We start from the raw sequence: 11840 nt of genomic DNA on the forward strand, positions 1-11840 counted from the left end.
AATTGTTCTGAAATCAACAAGATGAAATTCAATAAAGATAAGTGCAAAGTACTTCACTTAGGAAGGAAAAAAAGTCAAATGAACAACTACAATATAGGGAATAATTAGCTAGGTGGTAATAATCTGGTGGCTATAATGGATCACGAACTGAATAAGATTCAACAATGTGATGCAGTTGCAAAAAAAGGCTAATATTCTGGGAAGGTTGCAAGTAAGACATGGGAGTTAACTGTGCCACTCAACTTGGCACTAGTGAGGCCTCAACTGGAGCATTGCGTCCAATTCTGGGCGCCACACTTTAGGAAAAATTAGGACATACTGCAAAGAGTCCAGGGGAGAGCTACAAAAGTGATAAAAGGTTTAGAAAACCTGATTTATAAGGAAAGACGGCATGTTTAATCTTGAGAAAAAATGACCGAGGGGAAACCTGATTGTTGTTTTCAAATATGTTAAAGGTTGTTATAATTAGGATAGTGATCAATTGTTCTCCATTACTACTCAGGTAGGACAAAAAGTAATAGGCTTAATCTACAGCAAGGAAGATCAGGTTAGATATCAGGAAAAACTTTGTAACTGTACGAGTAAATAAGATCTGGAATAGGCTTCCAAGGGAGATTGTAGAATTCCCATCTTTGGAAGTTTTTAAGAACAAGTTGGACAAACACCAGTCAGGGATGGTCTAGGTTTATTTGGTTCTGCCTCAGACCAAGGGGCTGGACTTTTACTTCTCAAGGTCCTTTCCAGCCATACATTTCTGTTCCTATAATCTTGTTTCAGCCTGTATCTGTTCTCCTATTTGTGCCCCCTTTTGCAATCCTCTCACTCAGGCTGAGGGGAGATACGATTTGTTCTCTATAAATACATCAGAGAGATAAATACTAAGGAGGGAGAAGAGTTATTTAACTTCAGCACCAATGTGGACACAAGAACAAATTGATATAAACTGGCCATCAGGAAGTTTAGATTTGAAATTAGATGAAGGTTTTTGACCATCAGGGGAGTGAAGTTCTGGAACAGCCTTCCAAGGGGAGCAGCAGAAGCAAGAAACCTAGCTGGCTTCAAGACTGAGCTTGATAAGTTTATGAAGGGGATGGTATGATGGGACAGCCTAATTTGGCAATTAACCAATCTTTGACTACTAGCAGTAAATATGCCCAATGGCCTGTGATACGATGTTAGATGGGGTGGATTCTGAGTTACTACAAAGATTTTTTTCCAGATGTCTGGCTAATAAGTCTTGCCCACATGCTCAGTGTTTAGTTGATCACCATTTGGGGTCGAGAAGGAATTTTTCCCCAAGGCAGATTGGCAGAGGCTTGGGTTTTTTTTCGCCTGTAGCATGAGGCAAGGGTCACAGGTCACTTGCTGGTGGATTCTCAAATAATTATTTAAATACTTTGAGGACTTCAGTAACTCAGTCATAGGTTAGGGGTCTATTAAGGAGTGGGTGGGAGAGATTCAGTGGCCTACATTGTGTAGGAGGTCAGACCAGATGATCATAATGGTCCCTTCTGACCTTAAAGTCTATGAGAATGTAGGTCCCACTGAGGTCAGTGGGAGCCATTAAGTGTACAATGTTTTGAGAGTCAGACAATTTTATTTAGGTGACTAAATGAAGATTCAGAAACCCAAACTGAAAATCTTGGCCTAAGAGTATAATCAAGGCCATACTGTTAGATTCCGTTTAGAATGATCTCGAATACACTAACCTGCTAGCCCATTGACTCCAATCAATCCTGCTGAACTTGCAATACTAACCAAGTGTCCATGGTTAGAGGCCATCATGGCTGGCAGGAAGGCTTTGTAAGTCTATGAAACACATTGAAAGCCACAATTATAGTTATTTAATTATGCAATTAGTTAGAGCATTACTATTTCAAAAGTGCCACCTTTAAAAGGAGACCTATTAAGACTTTTGAGTTATAAGCAATAAAGAAAAGGCTTTTTTCCTCATTCTACATCGGCTAATAAGATACATATTAGTTAGGACAAGAAGTATTTCTGCTTCATCTACTAACTGAATCCTCCAAGGTGAATCTCTGAGGAGCCTCCAATATGTTTCCATATTTTTCTTAAATGTTGTAATCATCCACTAGGGGGCATCAGAAACTAGATTGCTGCCAGTGAGATAGCAGTCAGCTGAAGCTCTGGGAAGCTGTAAATTCCCAGCACCTAAGAGCTCAGTACTCAAACATTTTCCAAGTAGGCTTCCATCTTAAAAATAGCAGGAGAAACTGAACTCCTAACCTTTCTGCCATCACTTGGTGATTTCAGCTACCCATTCTGCACCGTTTCCATGTTTTCCAGTGAAAGTAAATAGAGCAGCATGTTTTAATTCAGCATTCCTTCTCTAGTTCTTTATTACAAAAAGGTACAATACTGGTTCGTCTTCTTCATAGCAAAATGCAAGTCCAGTGCATAATTTAAGATAAAAGTCCTCAAATCAGTCATGCCAGCGTGTATCAGTTTCACATTTAAGACACCAAGTATGAATGCTTTAGAGGAGCTACTGTAAATAGTGCTAGTTCCCAATGGGAAACAGGTGATAGAATGCAATCAGACCAAGTCCTGCTCCAGCCCATGACAGCAGCAAAATCAAGCTCTTTTCTGCTGACTAATGGCTGATGAAGAAGCCAGTTTATGGCAGCGGTGGCAACACAGCTATAGCACAATATTGCCCACTTTTCAGCTTTACATCGACCAGAAGTATTTGTTAGTATCAGGCAACCCATACGAGGTGTCGCACACTTTATTGCTTTCTTAGGCAAAAGTGATTGCCCATACCAGGGGCTGTCTACATACATCACTCCATTCTCCCCCCCTCTCCCCACAAGCTTCCTGTGGGCCACCCTCCCAACCCCTCTATTTCTGGAACTCACTAACAAATGCCATCATCAAGTTGAGTGTAAAGCCTCACAGGCTCAACCAGTTCAAAAGCAATGATGTAAGAGATTTTCCCCCTCAGTTCCAAAACAGACTGAGTGCCTGTACACTTTTATAGTTCCCTATAGAAAAAGAATATCTGTATATTACCCAGAAGTGTGCCATGGTGTTCACCTCCATGGTTTTCTCCACAAGTGAATCTGGAGAATCAATGAACTTCTTTCCAGTTACCATGCCAGCATTGTTGATTAGGACACTAACATCACCAACTTCTTTTTTAACCTAAAGAAAGGGAACCATATCAAGTTGTCATTCAATAGTCAAATCAAAGTACGTATGTTTAGTTATACATTTATATGAAAGTACTATTACAGGAATCTGTAACATTGCTAATTTTATTAGGCTAGATGGTGAGAAAGCAGTTCGTAAGACTGAAGTCTTTTCACACTGCAACTTTTTCCTTTATTCAAGTGTTAGAATTCTGCAGACAACTTCACAGGTCTCTAATTTAAAAAAGTGACCAGCTAAGGTGAAATAAATATTGGGATTAAAAAAAGTCACCCACGCTTTTTATACACCAGAAAGATGATCTGAAAGCATCTAGGCTGGAAGAACACGATGCCATGAGTGCTAGTGTGAATGGTCATCACCACAAAAAGCCAATGAGTATTAGGGGGGAGGGGTGGGGGAGAGGAGGAGGAAGAGGGGAAGTTTTAAGGCCTGGTCTACGCTAGGTTGTTTTTGTCGACCAAAGTCAGCTTTTTTCGACAAAACAGTGCTGGTGTATATACTGCAATCACCTCCCACTCCCTCGCCGACAACACCGTCCTCTTTTTCAACAAAATAAAGCCTCCTTGATGAGAGATGTAGGACTTATGTTGGTTTAGTTAAGGCGATGCAATGCCAACATAGACAGTGCTCCTTACGTTGGAAGTGGAGCTGTCATTCTTGTCAATTTCACCTCAAGCAAGAAAGCCCCAGTGCTGAGCAGCTGGTCTCCGCTCCCAGCTGTGACCAGGGCAAGAAGCCCTGGTGGCCGGACCCCGCTCCCCAGGGCAAGCAGCGGAAGTGGAATGGGGAAGCTCCAAGTGGCTTTCCCCGGCTCCCAGCAGGGAATGGGGAGAGGAGAAACCTGGGGCTGGCTCATGGTGAGGAACCTACCAGGAGCCTTTGGGGAGGACACGCACCACCAACCCAAGGAGGGCAGTGCGGACACCAGCCACTGCAGTAATTACTATTTTTCTTATTAGTGTATTTTTAGTATTAGTATTTCTCTAGTGCCAACAAGTCAGACTTCACAAAAGCTAAACAAAATTTTAATGTTTTGAATAAAGGAAGACTGTCAAATTTCCAATACCTTCAATTAAGGTGTTATGAGCTCAGACAGACAGACAGACATATTCAGCCTCCCCAGGGACAATGAGACCCTGATACCATAAGAAGCTTATGTCTGCACAGCAAAGAAAAACCTGTGGCTGGCCCATGCCAACCGACTCATGATCGCGGGGTTCGGGATGCGGGGCTGTTTCACTGCTGTGTATACTTCCGGACTAGGATCCTGGGTCCCAGAGCCTGGGTTCCAGCAAAAGCCCCGAAGTTTACACAGACATGAAATAGCCCCGAGTTGTCTGGCATGAGCCAACCTCGGGTTTTTCTTTGCTGTGTTGACATACCATTAGGGCTTGCTGAAGATGGTTCTTAAGGATTCCCCAACAAGCCTTTTAACGATTGTGTAGTTGGAGAACCCTCTGTGGCTTCTCCAAAGATCACAAGGTTTTCTTGATCTTCTAAAGGTTTTTGTAACTAACATTCTTGAAAAGTAACGTGCTAGTTATGGCAGTCTCCTTCAATATCCTGATCAAATCCTTATTGAATTAAGTGCAAGTATTTTAGGAGTTCATTGTATTAAAATGCAAGTGTTTATGTATTGTTGTGGGATTGTATTGAACTTCTTAGGAGTTTAGACAGCAATTTGTATGTTAGCAATCTCTTAGGTGTAATTTTTGTGGATCCCATATATTTATAAGTCTAGAATATTTGCTTTGTAAATGTTTTTCTAGAATCCTTTCATGTGCTAGAATCCATGAACAGAGGTTGCTGCAGGATAATCTGTGTACTTTCAGCACAGTATGTGAAAAGAGGTAAGCATTCTAGACATAAAATTGAATGTAACTTAATTTTTGTGCAGTGACTCAACTAAGAAATCATTTTAATTTTTACCAAGTCCAATGCTTAATAACTACCATTATAATGCTAACTTATGACAAACTGGAATAAGTGTCAGGGAATAGTAAGGATGAAGTAGGGGTTTTGTTTGCATAAAAGAAATCTTCAAAGTGCATTTCTGTATTTATTAGTCATCTTAGAAGTAGAAATTTCTTTTCTTGATGCCAGCCCTGTAAATGCAACCTGGCAACTAAAAATACAAATATGAATGTTTCCTACAATGGGTCAGGATAAAGAAAGTTGAATAAAATATCTTAAAACAGTCATTAAAGTAAGAAGTACATAGTTCATATCAGTGCTCAGATAATGTAATCCTGAAGTTAAGGCTTTTGTTACTAGAGATAGTCAAAGGGAGCAACCTATGGTGCAGAGTACAATGTACCAGACTGTTGTTGTTCCTGCTCTCTTGTACGGTGCCCAAACCTGGGTCACGTACGGTAGACACCTCAAAGTTCTTGAAAGGTATCATCAATGGTGCCTTCGAAAGATCTTCCGAATCAACTGATGCACCAACATCAGTGTTCCATCCCGAGCCAAAACCTCGAGCACTGAAGCTACGGTCATCCGCCACCAACTTTGTTGGGCTGGTCATATTCTTCAAATGCCAAAAAGTCTATTTCCAAAGCAGGTCATGTTCTCACAGCTGAGCCAGGCCTAATGGTCAAGGGGTGGACAAAAAAAAGGTGCTTCAAAAACACCCTCAAAGCCAACATGAAGTGCAATATTGACAAACTCATGGAAAATGCAAGCCCTTAATCAACCAAAATGGAAAAGGACTTTGAGACAATGACGCCAGTATTTTCAGATTTAATGGAGACACAGGAAATGGAGAAACGGAAAAAAGAGGAAAAAATGTGCCACGGCCTGATTTAACAATCCAGATTCTCCCCTTCCATTGGGAAATGTCTGCCCCACTGTGACAAGGTCTGAGGATCTCAGGTAGGTTTCATAAGTCACCTGCGGATCCACCAGTGATATCAGGCTATCATCTTCGAACTCCAAGGGATCGCAGATGACTAAACAGATAAGGGGTTACACTCACACATGTATACAGAGTTTTGTTCAGGCAGCATTCCTCCCAAATTGTGTCTATGAGAAGAAATCTGCCAAATTTGGTGGTCCCCCTGGATCCACAGGAGGACAGGGCTATCCTCATGGAGATCTTGTATCCCTATAATACTCAGATGCACAAGACTGACTAGGAGGACACTTTGCTTCTTCCTGCTTACAACCTGCAGTTACCCATATTTTCTCTGTTCCAGTGAAATCATTGCAACTGGCTCTACAGATTGCGTTAATCAACTTCTATGTAGTATCACTATTTGGTTCAGAATCCTCCCCTGCAGAAATGGGCAGAAGCCAACATACTTCAGTCCCTCTGGTTCCATTCCATCTGAGCACCCTCCAAGACATCAGACTCTCAACATGCTTAGTCATTATTTATAGAGCAGCACAGATACGCATGATATTTTACAAAGCAAAGTGAGAAGAGTCAATATGACAAGTTTTTAAGATTCTACTAAGATTTAATAGCCTGACCCTTGGCAGACACTTCAGACAGGCTGCGTTTAAAACAAGCTATTTTGAAGTTATTCGGCCACATATTGCAAGTTGGTTTGGATTGCTCATGTACAATATACTGTACCCAAAGTTCTGTGTGTAATAAGTCCCAGACATGCTGAACAAGTTGCTTTTTGACAATGGCAGAATCAAGATATCTGGGTTCTAGTTCTGCGTCGGACACCTGTCATGCTTAATCCTTTGTAGCAAAAGTGTATATCCTACAAGATGTAGAGTAAAAACAACGAGAATCCTGTAGCACCTAAAAGACTAACAAATTCCTGCAGGCATAAGCTTTCGTGGGCTGCAATCCACTTTGTCAGATGCATGAAATGGAAATCACAGATAGAAGGTATATATATACACATCCAAGGGTAAGAAACAACAATGGGGAGGGCAAGTGCTAACAAAGTCAATTCAGTTAGAGTAGATGAGGCTTATTCACAACCATTGATTAGGTGAGCATTGTTGTTTCTTACCCTTGGATGTGAGCATGAAAGCTTATGCCCACAGAAATTTGTTAGTCTTTAAGGTGCTCCAGGACTCTCGTTGTTTTTGCTGTATACAGACTAACACAGCTACCCCTCTGGAACTTTTCAAGATGTACAGTGAGTTTTCTGTATACACACTGCTCTCAGTCTTTGCTTACGTTACAAGAACCACTAAACTCTATGAGAAATGGTGTTCCTGTGCTGTCTCGCCAAGTAGTTCCAAATTATATTATTTGAGTTTTTCCTTGACACACACAACTACATTTTATTTTTTAAACTAGAATCTTCCATGTTAAGAGAACGTAAAGATTACATGGTTATGCATTTAAGAATTCAGGCAATGCCAGTTAAGGTGGCATATGCGACATCTAGTAACAGAATGGAATGAAGAGAAAGATTTACCATGCAAGTCCTCTCTTTTATCTTATGTTCCTGTGGCCATTAAGGAGATTGAGAAACACACCTAGTAAATAGATGAGAACAAAATAATAGAGGAGCTAGAAAGGGTTTAAAAGAAAAGACCCTCTCAAAAGGGGCTAGACAGAGGGACAGTTTGAGGAAATATATAAATAAAATGGACAAGACAATGCCTCTCTCACCCTGCCCACTTTGCTTTAGTTTTCTCTTTACAGCCCCCTCTCCCAACTTGTCATTTAGGACGGTAAACTCTGAAGCATACACCGTGTTCTCCTATATTTGCACAATGACTACTATATTGCATAATACTGTAATAACATTACAAACAATTCACAATGGCACGTGTGCTGAGAATTTGGCAGAGAAATGTATATAATGCTAGGACAGGGTAGGGGAAAAAAACCATAACTGCTCCTGTATTAGAAGATTACTAAATTTTTCCTCAGGGAATGTATAGGCAGCGTTGTTAATAGTAGTAACCTGTTAAATTTAGAGTAGGCCTTACTATATTTATTCAATCCTCACCAACTTGAGGATTTGGCCTATTAGTGAGGGTGTGGAAGAGTGGGTGTACATACATACATGTGCAGCCATGACTTCCTCCCTTTTCACTGTAATGAGAGCATTGCCCTAGCCTGAAATCCAACAGAAGGATCCTGGCAGGTCACAGATGGTATTGGAAATATTTTTTGCTAGCTCCTGAATTAATTTGCGTAAGCCTGTCATTTGCTTACACTGTTTTCAAACTGGTCTTTTGTTCATCAACACCTCCGGCTGGTCCTTTGCAGGGGATGGGCTCTGCCACACCTGCCCTCTAATGATCACTACAAAGATCACACACTCTTAACCCAACACTTGAATAATACAAAAATACAATAGTGAGTTGCACACAGTTTTCATCAAGAACATTCCCACTTCGTCACAGCTGGATTTTCAGATCCCAGAAAAGCAAATCCAACACTAGGCCAATCTCCTTGCCCAACTGAGTCCTTCTGGTGCTAGAATTTAGCAAAGAAACTTTTGTAAAATCTTTAATGTGGGTAAACAATGTATTTTCCCCTCCAATTTTGTTCCTAGAAAGAACTGAACTATTTAGCTGAAACTTTCAAAAAATTTAGCCTGAAGCTCTAAGACTTTTCAGCCACACAGACAGGTCTAACAACATTTTAAGCAACTGAAAACAGGTTCTTATAATGGAAAAGATGTTAAGCAATCTTAACTCTAGGAATTGCTGCATGTAATTGCGATAGTGTACTTGATTTGTGGAAACTAATTCTCTTTAGGAGGAAAGCCTGCATTTCAGCCTGCATGATGCTTTTATTAGCTTTGATCAAATGTATGTCCATGAAGTCCTTTTAAATCTCACAAATTATTCTAACTTTATGTAAGTCATTAGTCCTTTTTACAACAGACTGCTACTTCTAAGGCTTATTCTTTATGGTAGCATTATTGTTGCTTTAACTTTAAAATACTGACTACTTATACTTTCTGTTCAATAAGAGAACAAGGTAGTTGGTGAAGAGGTAACCTATTTGAGTTAGGATCCACTCTGTAGTAGCTAACTTACTAAAAAGGACAATGCTGAAGTGTTTCTCCCCCTTTTAGCAGAAGCAAAGAGAACTGAATAAGTTGATGCTAGAAAATGAAGTGTGCGAAGATAATCCAATGCTGTGTACATTACCTAATAGGGAATGAGTGACATGAACTTTGGACCCATTAACTCTCTTTAAAGACATCTAGGTAAGAGGTCAGTGCTTTATATCCAGAGACTATTTTATGGGATACATCCATGAACACAATATTTTACCTGATCTGCCGCTCTGTAAATTTAATATTTTACCTGATCTGCCACTCTGTAGATCTCTTGCCTTTTACTGCAGTCACACATGTATGCGTGCACTCTCAAAGCTCCGTTTTCTCTGGCTAGTCTACTTGTTTCCTTGTTGCCTTCTTGATTGATATCCCACAGAACAAGGGTGGCTCCAAGGCGGGCAAATTTTAATGCTAGAAGTCTTCCAATTCCACTTCCGGCTCCTGTTATAAGTACTATTTCACCAGCAATACTCTTCTTTCGCACAGGAACAAACAACAACACTAGAGACTCCAACAGGAAATATATTGAGAGCACCAGGACTCTGAGTGTTTCCAGGAAGAAGTTCATCTTGGAGAAGATTTTTCAAACACCTGCTAATGATGAATATTTACCAGTTAGAACAAACCAGCAATAGTGAAACTTCAAATATTTTAGAATTGAAAAAAAAATTATTGCTAAATATATCCCTTCTGTGAATACACAGAACAGTGGAAACTATTAAAGAGTAATAGGGCCAGATAAGCAGGCACTCACAGTTCCCCTATTCACTTCATTCACATACACACATACTCTTCATTGATTAGCACTGTAATGCCATTTAATTTATGCAAGACATCTTAATAGGCATTTGTATATTTATTCTCTATTTACATTTCTGCTAGAGTATATTTTTAATACTAGTGTGTCTTAGATGTAGTGTGGAAATTCCAAAATGGAATTATAGCAGGATCAATCAATTAATAGCTCATCCTCTTTTTTTAATTAACCACAGAAAACGTTCTGGAAGACAGACTACTGCATTGAATAGGTTGCTCCTATTGTCGAGGGAGTAGTATCCAGGCTAAAGCATAAAGTGTGCCATACTTGAAAACTGTTAGCATAGAGGACTTCAGAATACAACCTATTTTATAAACCTATCAAAACACTTGAGAAAAATGAGATACTTACATGGCTCACAAGACAATAACCTTCTCTCTCTGCTGGCTTTGCAGGTTAGCTACAATAGTTAAAAAAACCTGTTGTACTCTTAAAATGTATTCCCAAACAAAAACCTTCCTTAAAGTAAGCTCTGTTTGTGTGTTAGCCAAACGTACACTAGAAATACTAGTGCCTGACTTGCACCCCAACAAACAGTCTCAAGTGCATAACTTTATGCACTGTACTCAATGCAGTTAAGCATATGCTTAACTTTATTTCCCTTGAACTTGGAACATGATTTTAATCACAGCAGGATGTTGAAACCTGCTCTGCAACTGTAAACTTAAGAATCAATATTTCATCCTTCACAACTGAAAGTTCAGTGTACCAGACAGAGCTCATAGCTCAACTTTCAGCTTGGGACTAAGTTTTTAAACTTGGGACCCTCCTCATTTTTGCATTGCAATTGCAGAAAATTTATTTTAAGTTCAAGACTGCATGCATAATAGTAGCTGGGAAAAGCTCTTTTGAGAAACTGGGCCATGATGTTGGGATTGTAGCCTATAGAACTAGCCTGCTTGCTTGCATTATTATTAGAGATATTTTTCATATATATATTTGATATGATCGTGTGATGAAATAATAAAATAAGATATTTTATTCAGCTGTAATGTAAGGTACCTTCCAGGCCACATCCTGGATGACAGCTACTGTTAATATATATATATTCGACCTTTGGCTTAGATAAATGTAGAACAGGATAAGATATATATGGTTATAACCTTTACCCTAGACAAGTCAAGAGACATTAAAAGGGGAAGGGGCTGTCCCGGTTACGCCCAAGAAACTTTACAAGAACACCACAGAACCCACAATAAGCTAAAAATAACAAAGGTGAGATAAAAGACCACCTGAGAAGAGGATGTGGATACGTCAATAATACGTACAAACCTAGTAGCCAATAAACAATGTGTACCCCAAAAGTTTGAAGGTGGAAAGGCCAAGTATGGGCCCGGATGAAGGACCCATATTCTTGGGGTATAAGTAAGATCAAATCCAGCTCATCGGGGTAGTCGACTGTCAGCTATCCCTGCTTGAAGTTTTATTTAGTGTTAGATTCATTCTTTATTTTATATTCTTAAAGTTGTAATGTTAGTCTTAGCTTATAGCTCTTAGCTTTTGAAGCAGCTCTTATTCCACTCGCTCAACTTGAGAAAGTAGACATCTCTTTCAACCAAGTCCACGAAGGGTGTAAGTATATTAGTTTAAAGCATATCATAGATATATCTATCAAATAAGTCTTTACCTTTAAGATTGTATGTCCATTATCCATTTGATTATTCATTTGTATTTTCTCTATATCAGTCATTTGTTTATTATTTTGTGTTGTTTTAATAAATTTATAAAATTATACAAATCTGGTTATCACTGGAATTCTTCCTGTGTTGTACCCGGTGTCCTTATAAAGCTTACCTGAAGCCTGATTTAGGACACGAACCTCATGATCCTTTAATTAGAGCAATTGGCAAACC

At 39.6% G+C, this 11840-nt stretch overlaps 1 protein-coding gene across 2 annotated transcripts; it reads right to left on the bottom strand.

The window, feature by feature from the left end:
* Positions 1–1694: 1694 nt before the first annotated feature.
* On the bottom strand, positions 1695–9770 carry LOC137145336 (epidermal retinol dehydrogenase 2-like). 2 transcript variants are annotated; one of them, XM_067536013.1, is made up of 4 exons: positions 9418–9552; positions 5492–5763; positions 3034–3165; positions 1695–1809 (listed from the first exon to the last, which is right to left on the bottom strand). In XM_067536013.1, exons 2-4 carry the CDS (start codon positions 5699–5701, stop codon positions 1705–1707), a joined length of 447 nt encoding a protein of 148 aa, XP_067392114.1. In that variant the 5' UTR covers positions 5702–5763; positions 9418–9552; the 3' UTR covers positions 1695–1704. The 2 variants fall into 2 exon arrangements, with proteins under 2 accessions (XP_067392114.1, XP_067392113.1); XM_067536012.1 differs by lacking the exon at positions 5492–5763 and having other exon boundaries at positions 9418–9770.
* Positions 9771–11840: the final 2070 nt, after the last annotated feature.

This window comes from Emydura macquarii, unplaced genomic scaffold (genome assembly GCF_026122565.2).
Source record: "Emydura macquarii macquarii isolate MOO-44397 ecotype Brisbane River unplaced genomic scaffold, CSIRO-AGI_Emac_v2 contig_3525, whole genome shotgun sequence".
In the NCBI taxonomy this organism is placed as follows: domain Eukaryota; kingdom Metazoa; phylum Chordata; order Testudines; family Chelidae; genus Emydura; species Emydura macquarii.